Source organism: Balaenoptera physalus (assembly GCF_965194825.1).
Source record: "Balaenoptera physalus genome assembly, chromosome: Y".
Taxonomy (NCBI): Eukaryota; Metazoa; Chordata; class Mammalia; order Artiodactyla; family Balaenopteridae; genus Balaenoptera; species Balaenoptera physalus.
In genome coordinates this window covers 6,020,079-6,037,177 of record NC_138904.1, presented here as the reverse complement: position 1 = coordinate 6,037,177, position 17,099 = coordinate 6,020,079, and the positions used below count along the sequence as shown (strand labels likewise).

Below are 17,099 nucleotides of genomic sequence, written 5' to 3'. Positions count from 1 at the left end.
ATAAGAAGGATGGGAACCAAGGAAGAGCCAGCAAGTGGACTAAGGGGGGGCTGTTAAGATGGGAGAAGGTCCACGCGAGGGTGGAGTTCTAAAGGACACATGGCAACAGCTTTTCAAGAAGGAAGAGGTGATCAGCTGCATCTGCAAGACTGTGGAGGTCTGAAGATTGGTCGCTGGATACCGTGATGCACAGGTCACGGTCGACCTTAACAAGAGCAGAGTTAGCGGGTGGCTGCAGAGAAAGCCTGATTGATGTGTTCCGGAGGAGTGGTAGGGAGAGACGGAGAGAGGAGGGGGTATAAGAACATTTCAGAGAGCACGGATTGCTGTGGAAGGGTGTGGGTGAAGGGGTGAGCAGGGTAACCCCACATTGCATTACGTTTGGGGTGAAGAAATCATCCCATAGTCTAAGTGGATGGGAACTATCCTGAAGAGAGAGGATGTTTGATGCTGGAGGAGAGGGGAGAACTGCAGAAGCACGTGACCTGAAGCGGCAGTGGCGTCCACTGCACCACGTGAGGAAGGTTTGACGTGGGAGCAAAGGACCGTGCCTCCTTGTCACAGGACGAGGTAGCGAATGAGAGCACACGGGCCAGCTTCCTGTGTATAGGCGGGTGTGAAAGGGGATTCGTGGAAGTGTTCTTCTCAACGCTTCACTTTTCTCTGTGAAGTGGGGTGATTAGCTGAGAGTGATGGAGCCTGGGGTGACCAGCACATAGCACATTTCCCAAAAGCGTTAGCTTTTATCACTGTAATGAATAAACTTTTACTTTTTACAAATGATAAACACTTACCTTTTATATTTTTATAGTAAAGAAAAGTGTTAGTGATATAGTCTGGATTGTGATCCTTGGTCAAGGGGCAGGTTTGGTCCAAGTTTTCTTTTCCGCTTAGTGAGGGTGGGAGTAATGGAATCGAAAGGTTTCAAGGAATGCTGAAGATTTTTATAATCGTTATGAGATCTCCTTTACCATCATCTTATAAAGGAAGCTGTCCTTATTAGATCAAGTTTCACAGTCCTGGAAAATGAGGATATCAAGAATATTGAATGACGTTTTATGGTCGTTCAGTAAATTATTCACTGGGTGGAACGTGTTCTCCATGGAATGCAGCCTTTTTTTTCTTTTCATTTTTTTAAACAGTGAGGCTCAATTTTCATTGAATTTTTATGTGTTGCTGGGGAGTATACCATGAGACTCTATTGAGGAGAACTGATGAGTTTTGAAAATTTATAAGAGGCTGAGACTGGAGGCTATTTGGAATGATTTAAAGACCTATCCTGTCTGAAAAGAGGGACTAGCCAGGTAGCTACACAAGGAGTTAGGGGAATATCATAGAAATGACAAAAGCATCTAATTTAAGTAAAGAATCAAAGATGCATGTAAAGCACTTAAACAGTGTCTGAACATAACAGACATTGGATAAATAGTAGCTCTTTTTATTATGAAGGCAGAGGGCCAGGTCTCCACTTTGGAATTCTATGACGGGCCAGTAGAAGACAGCCTTAAAAGGTCCCACTTGAATAGTAAATGTACAGGAGGAAATGTACACCAGATGGCACACAACTCTGTCCACAAGTTTAAGTTCCTTCCTAAGACCACCTGGGTGGGAAAGAGGAGAGACAAGTGGCTGGGTCAGGGGCTTTGATTTTGGGGAAATGGGTTTTGTGTTTTTACCTTGGGAAGACTTGAATACATTTATAAGCTGAGGGCAAATGACTCTCATCGCAAGTGTGAAGTGGGAGATTCGTTGGGGGAAAAGCCCAGATTTCTGGCGTCAGAAACTAGGCTTGAATCAAGTTTCAGTGCAGAGATGGAGAGACTCAGCTTCTGCAGATGCCAGCTGCAGCTTCCCGGGTCCAGAGCAGCTCTTTCCAGACTTGGTCCTTCACACACTTCACCTGGAGTCTTGCTAAAGTGCAGATTCTGTCTCAGCAGGTACGGGCTCTCGGCACGAGCGTCTCCGTTTCCCCAGCAGTGCTGATGCTGCTGGGTGAAGGGCTGGCAAGTGTGTGGGTGCCCCTTCTTTGATAGTGGGGTTCCCTAGAAGCTCTCACTTTGAGGCGCCTGCTGATGAAGTCTTGTGATTTCTTCTGTGGTATTCTGTAGAGAGGAAGTGTGCAATGGCTGATAATGATTGAAAATAAACAGATGAAAATGGTTTTTAGAAGTGGAAGGGCTTCCCTGGTGGTGCAGTGCTTAGGAAGATCCCACATGCCATGGAGCAACTAAGCCCGTGAGCCACAACTACTGAGCCCACGTGCCACAACTACTGAGTCCACGTGCGTAGAGCCCGTGCTCCGCAACAAGAGAAGCCACTGTAATGAGAAGCCCACGCACCGCAACGGAGAGTAGCCCCTGCTCACTGCAACTAGAGAAAGCCTGCACACAGCAACAAAGACCCAACGCAGCCATACATACATAAATAAATCAATCCCTCACACTTTTATCATTCAAAACGCAGAATTATAATTGTTGGTTTGTCTCTGTCCCCAAACGAAAGGTATTTCACTGGGTACAGAATTTCCAGTTAGCAATTTTTAAAAAATTAGTTGTTTAAAAATCTTTTCATTTTCTTTTGTCTTGTATATTTTCTGAAAAATCTCCAACATTCTTTTTTTTTCAACTGTTTATAAAGAATCTTTTTATCTCTCTGTCTGCTTTTAAGTGTTTCTTTCTATGTCTAGTTTTAATATGATTATGGTATACCTTGATGGGGTGGCCTTTGTGTGTCTTCTGTTTGGGGTCACTAAGTTTCTTCTAATTGTGGGCTTATAATTTTAATCACGTTTTAAACATATGGGCCAATTTTTTTTCTGCCCCATCCTCTGTGTCCTGTCTTCTGGGGCCCTAATTATACATGACAGACTTTATATGGTCTCCTGGATCAGTCAGTCTCTGATCATGTTTTTTGCTCATTTTTCCCCCCACTATCTGCTTCATTTTGATAGTTTTTATCACTCTGTCTTCAAGTTCCCATCAAGTGATCTTTTCTTCTACCGTGTCTGACACGTTTTAAATCCTCTTTGGCATGTTTTTGTTTCTTCATTTTTACGTCTGGAAGTTCCATGCAGGTCTTTCCTGCATCTTCTGTTCCTTTCCTCTCTGTGTCCATGTTTTCTTCTACATTCCTGGGCATATAAAGCATATTTATAATATCCTTTTATCGATAAATGTCCTTTTCTGCTAATTACATCACCTGTGTCGTTTCTGGCTCTGTTTCTTTAGATTCTCTATTTCCCTTTTGGTTGTGTGTCATAGTTTCCTGCTTCTTTGCATGCCTGATGAATTTTTTTTTTTTTTTAAAAGCAAGTACTTTTTAAAAAATTATTTATTTATTTATTTATTTATTTTTGGCTGCGTTGGGTCTTCATTGCTGCGCACCAGCTTTCTCTAGTTGCGGCGAGCGGGGGCTACTCTTCGTTGCTGTGCGTGGGCTTCTCATTGCAGTGGCCTCTCTTGTTGCGGAGCACGGGCTCTAGGCACATGGGCTTCAGTAATTGTGGCATGCGGTTTCAGTAGTTGTGGTGCATGGGCTTAGTTGCTCCGCAGCATGTGGGATCTTCCCGGACCAGGGATCAAACCCGTGTTGCCTGCATTGGCAGGCGGATTCTTAACCACTGTGCCACCTGGGAAGTCCAGCATGCCTGATGCTTTTTGATTGGATGTCAGATTTTCGTGTTCTGAATTTTGCTGTATTTTGTAAAAAGCATTCGATTGTTCTGGCATGTAGTTACTTGCGATCAGTTTGCTTTTGTAGAGACTTGCTTTTAAACTTTGTTAGGGCAGATTCAGAGCAGCCTTTAGTCTAGGGCTAATTTGTCCCCATTACTATACTGATATTTCTCTGAGGACTCTGCCCGATGCCTTGTGTATTACGTATCCTTTCTGCTCTGACGGTTAGAATGTGAGGTATTAACCTCCTTAGAACTCCAGGAATTGCTTGCTCTAGTGCTTTCTGTTTGTTCCTTCCCCGGTCTCGTGTGCTTTCACCTCATGCACGTTCAAGAAACAGACTTAATGGACATAGAGAACAGACTTGTGGTTGCCAAGGGGGAGGGGGTTGGGAGAGGGGGGGAGGGGGTTGGGAGAGGGGTGGAGTGGGAGTTTGGGGTTAGCAGATGTAAGCTTTTCCATGTAGAATGGATAAACAACAAGGTCCTACTGTAGAGCACAGGGAACTATATTCAGTGTCCTGGGATAAACCATAATGGAAAAGAAGATAAAAAAAAAAAAAAGAATGTTAAAAGAAAGCAGTATTCAGCCCAAAACTTGAGGGGTCCCTCACAGCTCTCTGGGTTTCTCTTTGCCTAGTTCCATCCTTCCTGATTTTTTGCCCACAAGACCTACTCGTTTCAGGCTCCTCAAACTTTGCTCTCTTTCTCCTCGACTCAGAAAAGCTGCAGGACTACCTTTGGGTCACCCCTCCTTGCACTGTGGACTTGAACCTACCCCCAGCCATGCATTATCGGCCATCTCCGGGCTCACCTCCTCTGTGTGCTCTCAGGGCATATAGCCCTGTGCTAGCTGTTGACCATTGTCTGCTGTTACCTATATTCTGTCCAGTTTTATGGTTGTTTCCAGAAGGTCAGTTCCCACATTCCTCAACAGGCATATGTAGAGGGGTTTTGCCAAATAAACCAAACGAATTGAAGCTCTCCAGACTGTGCTCTGACTACTCTGGTTTTGCACAATTGATTCTTTATGGCTGAAGAAACGCTGACATTCAAACGGTCCTCTTCACTCCTGCCTTTCTTAATTTAAGACAGCTGTCACATCTTCTGAGCGCCTTCTTTGACCTTCGTGTGAGCTAGTGTCTCTCCTGTGTTTATTAACTGATATGGTTATTTACATGTTCTCGCTCCTGAAAGGCAGGCCGAGTGGGAGCAGAAGCTGTGACTTCATTCTCTTTGTCCCTGTCGTATGACGCACTGCTGGACACTGTCGAGATGGTTTTTGAATATGTGCTACCAGCCGTTCTCACTGGATTTGTACATGTCTGTCACAGTGCTTATGACATGGTGGTTTTGTTGTTTCAATGTCTGTCTCCTACAGAGGATTCTGGACTTCTCCAGAGAGTGATGGAAACTTATCTCCCTTTCACATTTGTGCTTTTCTGGCTAATTAATCAATATATTGCTCTAATCCAGAGTCTTTGAACTCCGACACTATTGACATTTTTGGTTAAATACTTCTCTGCTGTGAGGCTGTCCTGTACATCTTTAGCAGCATTCCTGGGCTCTACCCACTCACTAGATGCCAGGAGCGCTCCCCTCCCGGTTGTAAGGACCAAAAAATGTCTCCAGGCCTTGCCTTATAATACTCTCTGTGGGGCAAAAGTCACTTCTGTTGAGAATCCTTTTGCTAACCTATGGTATTTGTAATTTCCCTTGCACATTATAATGAGGAAATAACATTCTATTCACATTAATTTCTAGTTCACTTTGCGATGGTACAATCAGTCTAAGAGTATGCTATCCATATAGTAGTGTATAAACAAAGGAAGAGAAATTTCAAGGAAGATTTCTGGGATCCTGCGATTTATAAGAAGAAATATATGCATTTGGTCTTCGACCCCCTTCTTGGCACAGAGGTCCTTGGGAATGTCCTAAGTGGTGAGAGCTCTCACAAGGTGTCTTTTGTTACTTTAATGAGGTGACCTTTGCAAAGCACCTGCTCACAGCGGCCTGGTTGCCAGTGGAACAACCCTGTAGTTAGGGGTTGGAACTTTCCTCCCACCCTCTGGCTTAAGGGAAGGAGGGAAGAGCTGGAGATTGACTTCAGTCCTCAGCGGCTCATGAGCTAATCAGTCATGCGCAAGTAATGAGGCCTCCATCAAACCCCCAGGGGACTGGCTTCAGAGGACTTCCTGGCTGGTGAACACGTGGAGATTTGGGAAAAGTATCTTGTGTCCTTTCCCCATACCGTGCCCTATGCACGGCTTCCATTTGGCTGTTCCCGCCTTACATCCTTTTGTAAGAAACTGGTAATACAGTAGGTAAAATGTTTCTCTGATTTCTCTGAGGCGCTCTAGCAAACTAATTGAACCTGAGTGGGGCTTGTTGGAACCTCCAATCTGTAGCCCTTTGGTCAGAAGCACAGGCAACAACCTGAACTTGGAACTGGCCTGTGCAGAGACAGTAGGGGATGTCGTCCTGTAGGACTGAGCCCGTGACTTGTGGGGTCTGATGCTGTTTCCAGGGAGATAGTGTCAGAATTGAGTTGAGTTGTGTAAACACCCAGCGGGGGTCTGAGAATTGCTTGGTGTTTGTGCGGGGAATGCCCCCCTCCCCGCGATGACATTGGAATTGGGGGTACAGACCTTTTATAATTTCTAAGACTGTGAAAGTGTATCTCTTTTCTGAAGTATGATTTTGCTTGTAACTTGGATGGGACAGTATTTGCAAAATTCTCTGAGATGGAAACATGTTAGAAACTTAAAACTACAAATCAGAGTAAATATGTACATTTAACAACTTGACAGTTTATTCCTCCTCAAAAGAAACTTTTCATATGAGGATTTTTGGCAATCTATAATTAACCTCTTGTGTTTCTCATTGTTTTTTTGTTTTTGTAGAATTTCTAGAATGATGTTTTAAAACTCTAATACTTCTTTTCGGGGCTAGCAGTAATTTCAGCATGATTATGTGGCAGAACCTGTGCCAAGTGTTTAATATACTTCAGTGCTTAGGGTGATAGTACACAATAAGTATTATCGTTATTCCCCTTTTACATCTGAAGAAACCAAGACTCGCAGCACTAATGTTGTCACCGCAGCCTGCAGCTCCTGCCTTACTGATGTATTTGCCGTGCCGTGGACGGAGTACCCTGTATTTGCTTCTGCCCTCGTGTTTGTCATTCATTCCTTCTAGGATAGTCCTCTGCCCTTCCTCATCACGCTTACCCATTTAACTCACGCTAAGTGTTGACAGCTTATCTTAAAAGCTTTCTCCTTGTCTAATCCTCTTTTGACCTCACGTGTGTGTACCTGCATTACCTCCTGTGTCCACCTCTATTTTAATACAAATGAAACTGCGTAATGATGTCACCTGTTTGTTAGTAGAGACATAAACTGTCAGCATAGTGGGGCATAACTGTCGTGCTTTTCTTCTGTTCATCAGTGGATCCCTAGTACCTAGAATGCCAGTTTGGCTTCTGAGTCAGTATATAAAGGCTTCAGTGGGCTAATTATTTGTAGACAGGCCTGGTAGCTCCTAGTAACAAAATGCAGGACGAAGGGGGCAGAGAAGGAAATGGTGGTTTATCAAGTGTCCTAACTGTCCCTGATTCTCTAGAAAATTTTGCATTTTTGGAATTATTTTTGTGCCTGGCGATCTTCCAAAGATCTTCCAGCACGATTCTGGAGAGATGCTCCCAGTGGAGACTCTGACGGTTGATACCCTCGTACAGTGTGTCACATTTGCCTTCAAAATAAATAGAAAAGCCAAGGAAGAGGAAGCTGAGATAAACGTACGTAAAGATGACTCTAATTTAGCAAAAGGGCCGTGTACTCATAGGAAAGTGACTATCTTCAGATACATGTTTCTGATTTTCTCCTCATTTTACAGTATTCACGGCCAAGGTCTACAGTTTGCCTGGGAACCAAATTAACTGTAATCACATTTAATAAATTAGGATGTGTAACTGAGTTTCCAAGCAAATTATAATTTCATTTCCAAGCATAAATTAGAAACATTTGAATTGAGAATGCTTTTTCCTATTTCATGCATACTTAGCATTTAGATGCCTTCTTTGAAAGATACAACTGGCAGTTTGGGTTGTTTTTTAAACAGTATAATGTCTTTATTTTTTATAGAAATTATATATGCCCATTGAAACATTTATATAACAAACTGCACAGGAGACTACAACTTAACCTTTACTCCAAAGTCTACCATCTGGAAATAGCCATGGTTACCTATGCAGAGAAGTTATCATAGCAAACCTATCCTTAGAAATTCCTGCTTAAAAGGTTGGCCCTTGGCTGGCTTCTGGAAACTTAGACTTGGGCGGGGGGAGGTTTTCCCACCAATCCCTAACTGAGAAGAGGGGCTCACTGAACTAAACTATTTTTTTTTCTTCCCTGTATTTTATTTATTTATTTTTTTTTTAACATCTTTATTGGAATATAATTGCTTTACAATGGTGTGTTAGTTTCTGCTGTATAACAAAGTGAATCAGCTGTACATATACATATATCCCCATATCTCCTCCCTCTTGCATCTCCCTCCCACCCTCCTTCTCCCACCCCTCTAGGTGGTCACAAAGCACCGAGCTGATCTCCCTGTGCTATGCAGCTGCTTCCCACTAGCTATCTATTTGACATTGGGTAGCGTATATATGTCCATGCCACTCTCTCACTTCGTCCCAGCTTACCCTTCCCCCTCCCCGTGTCCTCAAGTCCATTCTCTATGTCTACGTCTTTATTCCTGTCCTGCACCTAGGTTCTTCAGAACCATTTTTTTTTTTTTTTTTTTACATTTCATATATATGTGTTAGCATACGGTATTTGTTTTTCTCTTTCTGACTTACTTCACTCTGTATGACAGACTCTAGGTCCATCCACCTCACTACAAATAACTCAATTTCATTTCCTTTTATGGCTGAGTAATATTCCGTTGTATATATGTGCCACATCTTCTTTATCCATTCATCTGTCGATGGACACTTAGGTTGCTTCCATGTCCTGGCTATTGTAGATAGAGCTGCAATGAACATTGTGGTACATGACTCTTTTTGAATTATGGTTTTCTCTGGGTATATGCCCAGTAGTGGGATTGCTGGGTCATATGGTAGTTCTATTTTTATTTTTTTAAGGAACCTCCATACTGTTCTCCATAGTGGCTGTATCAATTTACATTCCCACAAACAGTGTAAGAGGGTTCCTTTTTCTCCACACCCTCTCCAGCATTTTTGTTTGTAGATTTTTTGATGATGGCCATTCTGACCGGTGTGAGATGATATCTCATTGTAGTTTTGATTTGCATTTCTCTAATGTTTAATGATGTTGAGCATCCTTTCATGTGTTTGTTGGCAATCTGTATATCTGCTTTGGAGAAATGTCTATTTAGACCTTCTGCCCATTTTTGGATTGGGTTGTTTTGGTTTTTTTGATATCGAGCTGCATGAGCTGCCTGTATATTTTGGAGATTAACCCTTTGTCAGTTGCTTCATTTGCAAATATTTTCTCCCATCCTGAGGGTTGTCTTTTCGTCTTGTTTATGGTTTCCTTTGCTGTGCAAAAGCTTTTAAGTTTCATTAGGTCCCATCTGTTTATTTTTGTTTTTATTTCCATTACTCTAGGAGGTGGGTCAAAAAGGATCTTGCTGTGATTTATGTCAGAGAGTGTTCTGCCTATGTTTTCCTCTAAGAGTTGTATAGTGTCTGGCCTTACATTTAGGTCTTTAATCCATTTTGAGTTTATTTTTGTTTATGGTGTTAGGGAGTGTTCTAATTTCATTCTTTTACATGTAGTTGCCCAGTTTTCCCAGCACCACTTATTGAAGAGGCTGTCTTTTCTCCATTGTATATTCTTGCCTCCTTTATCAAAGATACGGTGACCATAAGTGTGTGGGTTTATCTCTTGGCTTTCTATCCTGTTGCATTGATCTATACTTCTGTTTTTGTGCCAGTACTGTACTGTCTTGATTACTGTAGCTTTGTAGTATAGTCTGAAGTCAGGGAGCCTGATTCCTCCAGCTCTGTTTTTCTTTCTCAAGATTGCTTTGGCAATTCGAGGTCTTTTGTGTTTCCATACAAATAGTGAAATTTTTTGTTCTAGTTCTGTGAAAAATGCCATTGGTAGTTTGATAGGGATTGCATTGAATCTGTAGATTGCATTGGGTAGTATAGTCATTTTCACAATGTTGATTCTCCTAATCCAAGAACATGGTATATCTCTCCATCTATTTGTATCATGTTTAATTTCTTTCATCAGTGTCTTATAGTTTTCTGCATACGGGTCTTTTGTCTTCTTAGGTAGGTTTATTCCTAGGTATTTTATTCTTTTTTTTGTAATGGTAAATGGGAGTGTTTCCTTAATTTCTCTTTCAGATTTTTCATCATTAGTGTATAGGAATTCAAGAGATTTCTGTGCATTAATTTTATATCCTGCTACTTTACCAAATTCATTGATTGCTCTAGTAGTTTTCTGGTAGCATCTTTAGGATTCTCTGTGTATAGTATCATGTCATCTGCAAACGGTGACAGTTTTACTTCTTCTTTTCCGATTTGGATTCCTTTTATTTCTTTTTCTTCTCTGATTGCTGTGGCCAAAACTTCCAAAACTATGTTGAATAATAGTGGTGAGAGTGAGCAAACTTGTCTTGTTCCTGATCTTAGTGGAAATGGTTTCAGTTTTTCACCATTGAGAATGATGTTGGCTGTGGGTTTGTCATATATGGCCTTTATTATGTTGAGGTAAATTCCCTCTGTGCCTACTTTCTGGAGAGTTTTTGTCATAAATGGGTGTTGAATTTTGTCTAAAGCTTTTTCTGCACCTATTGAGATGATGGTATGGTTTTTCTCCTTCAGTTTGTTAGTATGGTGTATCACATTGGTTGATTTGTGTATATTGAAGAATCCTTGCATTCCTGGGATAAAGCCCACTTGATTATGTGTATGATCCTTTTAATGTGTTGTTGGATTCTGTTTACTAGTATTTTGTTGAGGATTTTTGCATCTGTGTTCATCAGTGATATTGGTCTGTATCAAGAAAAAAAGGGAGAAGACTCAAATCAGTAGAATTAGAAATGAAAAAGGAGAAGGAACAACTGACACTGCAGAAATACAAAAGATCATGAGAGATTACTACAAGCAACTATATGCCAATAAAATGGACAACCTGGAAGAAATGGACAAATTCTTAGAAAAGCACAACCTCCCGAGACTGAACCAGGAAGAAATAGAAAATATAAACAGGCAAATCACAAGCACTGAAATTGAAACTGTAATTAAAAATCTTCCAACAAACAAAAGTCCAGGACCAGATGGCTTCACAGGCGAATTCTATCAAACATTTAGAGAAGAGCTAACACCTATCCTTCTCAAACTGTTCCAAAATATAGCAGAGGGAGGAACACTCCCAAACTCACTCTACGAGGCCACCATCACCCTGATACCAAAACCAGACAAAGATGTCACAGAAAAAGAAAACTACAGACCAATATCACTGTTCCTAAAGTATTGACACCTGTTTCCTTCTGGGAGTCTGGGTTTTCTACATGCTACGCAGGAGGTGCCTATGTGACCAGACCCCCCAGAAAAGCTCTGGGCTTCAAGTCTCCCCTGGACTTCTCTGGTTGACAGCATTTCACACGTGTTGTTACAACTCGTGGCTGGAGGAATTTAATGCATCCTGTGTGACTCCACTGGGAAAGTTTGCACCTGGTTTCCTCTGGACTTCTCCCCATAGGCCTTTTCTCTTTGGCTAATTTTGCTCTGCATCCTTTTGCTGCAGTACATCATAGCCCTGAATACGGATGTCCTAAAATTAAGTTCAAGATTTCTTGCCCCATTCCTTCTAACCTACCAGTTTTTTAAGACATATTCTTTTAATTTTATTATATCAAATTATCTTTTTAAACTGTAATTCCTACTTTTTTCAATTTTAGTTTTATATTTATGTGGATGACAAAACGATTAGTAATTCTTTTATGCTAATTTCTTTATTTTTGGCTTTCTAAATTTGATCATGTCTCAGTGTCTTTTAAAAGATACCATTTTCTTTGAGATTATTCATGACTGGCTCTGCCTACTGTCATACCTGATGTCCAAATGGGTTTGCACAAACTTTTTTTCTCACACAATATATAAGTATATGCTTTTTATTTTTTTCAGGGGGTGCTGTGCTAGCTCATCTACTCTTTATTTCTGTGAACTTGTGGAACAGCTGAATTTTACCGTTGCATAGTTTTGCAAGAAAGGCTCATGAGTGTTATATTCTCTGAGTCTTTATGTCTTTGAGAATATTGCTGTCACATGTTTATTTGAATAACAACTTAGCTGATTTTATATATATATATATTCTTTAGTATTATATAGCCATTGCTGTATTGCCGTCACACATTAAATTTTATAGAGACAAATTAACCTGGGAGAAACCTTATTTTCTCCATCATAATCAACTTGCCTTTTCTACCTGGATGCCTGAAAAATTACATTTTTATCCTCGAAGTTCAGTAGTGCAAGCTATGTCCCAGTGTTGTTCATTCTTATCAGTATTCCTGGACTATAGCTGACCTTTTAATTTATATATATATATATATATATATATATATATATATATATGATTTACATATATACAGGTATATAAGTGTGTGTGTTTGTGCACCGGTGTGCATCTTCCCCCTCTGCTCTAGTCCTGGATATTTCCGGAGTGCTAGAAGCCCCCAGGTGATCCTAGTAGGGAAGCAAGTTGAAAGCCACTGGCTTAGCCATCTTCTAATTTTACCCTGAGATACGGGGCAGCCCTTAGATAAACATTGGCGCACACTCTTACTTGTTTGTGATTTTGGATAAATTACAACCTCCCCGAGCTTCTGTCTGCTCATTTGTGAAATGGAAATAATCCTGGCTGTAGGGCCTGGGGAGGAGTACGTGGGGTGAGCTAGGGAAGCAGCTGGTAGAGGTGACGGGGTGGGAGACCCTCGGCAGCTGTTAGCGATGACCTACCACTGGTGAGGGTGGCGGGGATGGTGGTGATGATGGTGGAGAGCTCATTTGAGGGGTCCACACTGAAGGTTGCACGCCTGTGTGTTGGCTGGAGCCAGGAGAGAGCCCCCAGGCCCTGGCTCTTTGCCAAGGCTGTGTATGGGGATTGGGCACATGTGCAGTTCTGGTGAATTGAACCAGACACCAAATGCAGAGTTTTCTCCATATCTGAGGCCTCATATTTATATGATTTCTAACGTATTAGTATATGTTACTGAATTTGATGTGTTTGTGTTCATCATTCCATGATTGCTGCGCAAATTATTGTGCAGTACCTTGCATTTTACACCAAACAAAATGAAGATAATAGTATCTTTCTTAAAAGCATCCAAGAACAGTTAGTTACTATTGTTAGTATTTCATTTTGTTTTTACCATTTGCCACAAGAAAGATGAGCTTAGTGTGTTGCCCAGGTGAGGCACTGAAAACACATTTTAGTTTTGGGCTAAGAGATGGGATGTAGGAGAGATTTATAAGAATTTATTAATATTGTGTAGAATGTTAATTAAAATATGGAGGAGTTTCCCCTTAATGCAGTGCACCCAGGGGCATTTTCCTTCACCTCTTTGCTTTTTTTGAGCCCGTCTTTGGATGCATAATGACATCCTTTAGGCACTGACTGCTCTAGAAAAATACATGATCTTTGAAGACTATTCCGCTCTTATTTTTGTATATGGACAGGGCAGAAAAAAACAAAAAAAACAAGTAAAAATTAATCGCATAGTAACTACGTTTTCTCCAAATTTTAAACTTGAGCCAGTGACCTGGCGAAATGGTTATTTGTGTGAAATTATCCATATGAATAGTTTTATAAAGGAATTGTAGTTACATAGTTTTATAATTCATAATTTGCCTTAACAGACTGGATGCAGTTGTATAAACAAGAAATGCAGCTTTTAGTAGATGCATCTGTTGTTGTCACGCGTGTTTTCATTTCTGTGAAGTTGAGGGGCATGACATTCCTTGTGATTTGGGTAACCCGCACCTTTGCTAAAATGTTCACATCCCTCCTGACAAGTCTATGAGTGATTAACTTGTAATGGCACAAGAAATATGACACGCTTAAAGGTCAGAAGTTTCTTTTCCTGCACCCAAATGATCTTTTGCTCACAGGATTTCCAACTGGTGATCAGGGGACCAATTTACACATTTTCTTTATATCTAGAGTACTAATGTTCACACATCATTTTCTATCACCTATGAGCATTTTTGTCCTTATTCCATTCAATGGTAAATTCTCATTAAGCAATGATTAAAGACATGGGGAGAGACCTTGTGTACAGATACCATATGTTCTCTAATTTATATTCAGACCATTAATATTTTTCAACCTAATGCAAGAGGATTATCCAAGATACTTGATAGAGAACATCAAAATTTGCCTTCAGTAGAGCTGAACAGTAGATCAGTTAAGTAGAACGCCTCTATAAGATTACTGTACCAAATCCACGTATTTGTAAGATGATCTTCATTTAAGTTCAAGGACTGAAGACTGTTTCTTTCTTATAAATTCCAAGGGGGCCCAGTTCCCTCCTTGCAGATTTCAGTGCTGGGCCTGGTGGGGGCATGTTGGAGACTTGTGGATGGTCACGCCGTAGGAGAAACCGAGCCAGCTAGCTCTCTGTCTTTGGCTCTAGTAACGTTATGATCAGAATAACAGAAGAATTTGGAAATGTTAAACAGGAAACATGTAGCAGTGGGAAAAGAAAAGATACATCCATGAGTCCAGTCCTGTTGAGTAGCTGTTGGGAGCTAACTTGGTACAGCACTGCCTAGTTCTCCGTGTACACAATCTAATATAATATTCATAATGTCATCTGGAACACTGCAAGCTCAGGGACCAGTCTAGAAAGCTCCAGTGCAGAGAGGAACTTTCTTTGATTCCTAATTTGTTTCCATGGACCTCAAAATACCCACCCCCCCCAAAAAAAATCACATTTTTGAATCCATAGCCAAAAGGAAAAGAATTGTACAGAACAACCCTACATCAACTGGAAGATCCAAATTATTGTGCTAATTATGATCGTTCTTCTTTTACACTCAGTGGGAACAAATGTTGCAGATCTGTCTCCTCCAGTGTTTTTAATTCTGGCCCGTTAGCTCGGTGAGTAAATCAGTAAGGGGAGGAGATAGCAGCTCCTGCTTTCCTGTCCCTCCCAGTTCAAGGGTGTGGCGGTTGGCATGAAGATGATTAGAGTCATATGAACAGACAGCCCTTACTTTGTTATCTGATTCCCAAGTTATACTCCGTTTTCATGTGTGAAGAAGTTTGCCATGAGTTGATTTGATTATACATAGTGCAAACTAAGTCCCTGTGATTGCTAACTTAGCAAGCAGTAAACACTTGCCAGATTTAATAAAATTATGTGTACTTGCAAATCTCAGCCGGTGTGGCAGGGGCCAATGATTTTAGTAACTTAAGTATTTTCTTTCAGTGCATGTAATGTATACATTTTGTTGAAAGAGGAAAGCTGGCCAAAACTCTATAATTGTTCCAGATCCTTTCACATGCTTCTTTGATTCCTAACTTAGATTTGGACCTGAATTTAGAACTTCAAAAACCAATGAAGTAAAACACATCTAGCAGCTAACAGAAAAATGAGCTGTGAAATTGAATAAGAGAGAAAAGCCTTAAGAACTGATGATGCTTTAAATGTTTATAAAATTGTTTTTTTTTTTAAATTAGCTACAGATTTGTGGTACGTCAGTATTGAAAGCATGACCTTTCTTCTGTTTTACCTGGAAAGTTCTTGAATTGAGACACTGTTTTAATCCAGTCAATTCATGTTATTTTCAAATTTTATATATCATTAATTAAAAAAAATTTTTTTAAACTTTGTTTTTTAAAAAAAAATGAATTAATAATTTTTTTGGCTGTGTTGGGTCTTCGTTGCGGTGTGCAGGCTTCTCGTTGCCGTGGCTTCTCTTGGTGCAGGAGCACGGGCTCTAGGCGCATGGGCTTCAGTAGTTGTGGCACGTGGGCTTCAGTAGTTGTGGCTCGTGGGCTCTAGAGCACAGGCTCAGTAGTGGCGCAGGGCTTAGGTGCTCCGTGGCATGTGGGATCTTCCCGGAGCCGGGCTCGAACCCGTGTCCCCTGCATTGGCAGGCGGATTCCTAACCACTGCACCACCAGGGAAGCCCTATATATGATTATTAACAATCAATTTTATTCTCACCTACAATTCTAATTCAAACCTTGAAATTATGCTTTTTCTAGCTACTGTTCCTAGTTTTCCACCTTCGGTAATTAAATTAAGAGTGTGAAATTTTTCCCTGGTATTTAACTGTCAGAGTATTGATGTCTCGATGTACATTAAATTTACAATACCAGAACTCAGAATGTAACAGCAATCTGTGAATGCGTGTGTGTGTAATTGACGTGTACCTGTTGCGTGTAAAATAAAGCTCTAAGTCATGGGTCATAGTTCTTTAAAACATTAGCATAAAAGATCACTTCTTTAGGGGGAAAGAAAGCAAGTACATTTACCTTGGAAACAATTCAAGGGAGAATTTGATGCAGTAAGAATTTTGACCTGCCTTTCCGATGTCTTGGAAATCAGACTCCATGTGTCTTTAACGGGAGAATTTTTGTTCTATTCTCTCCCAGCCTCTGTTCCCCAAGAAGAACTATGAATGCCTGACCAGCTGTGAGTTCCTCAAGTACATCCTGTCGGTAAAGCAGGGGGATTGCCCAGCTCCCGAGAAAGCCAGCGGCTTTGCCGCCGCCTGTGTCGAAAGCTGTGAAGCGGACAATGAGTGCTCTGGGGTTAAGAAGTGTTGTTCCAATGGATGTGGACACACCTGCCAGGTGCCCAAGACTCTGTACAAAGGTAAGGAGCAGAGCGGAGTAGGTGAGGGGACCTCCAGGGCCACAGGGGGGTTTGTGTGCGTGTGAGGGAGGGTGTCAAAGATGTGACTTGGAAGGAAAGAGAGAACTGTAAGAAAATTTACCTTGTGCCACATACAAACATCTGAAAATACTTACTGGACCATAGAAGTCAGCCCCAGTGAACTCATATTGGGGTGGAGTAAATCCTTCATGGGAATTCTTCTTATTTTTTTATTGAAGTATGGTTGATTTACAGTATTAGTTTCAGGTGTACAATATCGTGGCTCAGTATTTTTATAGATTATGCTCCATTTAAAGTTATTATAAAATAATGGCTATATCATATGAATTCTTTTAGAAGTTAACATGTAGGAAGGCCACCATCAATTCAGGGACTTTTTTTGTGTTTTTCTCCAACATGAGTAAATGAATGAAGCTCCACTGGCTACCTTGGAGTAACTGTATTCAAATCCTTGGAAAATAGGCTGGCGACGGGGCCCAGCTGAAAAAGGCATAATAGACGCATGAGTATTGTGGGTTTTCGGTTGGCATAATCCAAG

General features: G+C 41.0%; 1 protein-coding gene across 1 annotated transcript in view; it reads left to right on the top strand.

Annotated features, from left to right (window-relative positions):
- Positions 1 to 17,099, top strand: part of LOC309653432 (anosmin-1) — a 189,743-nt gene that overhangs the window by 119,828 nt on the left and 52,816 nt on the right. Inside the window, exon 4 of the mRNA XM_082448098.1 lies at positions 16,318 to 16,540. Within this exon, the coding sequence (XP_082304224.1) occupies positions 16,318 to 16,540 (223 nt within the window). The remainder of the gene's footprint in view (positions 1 to 16,317; positions 16,541 to 17,099) is intronic.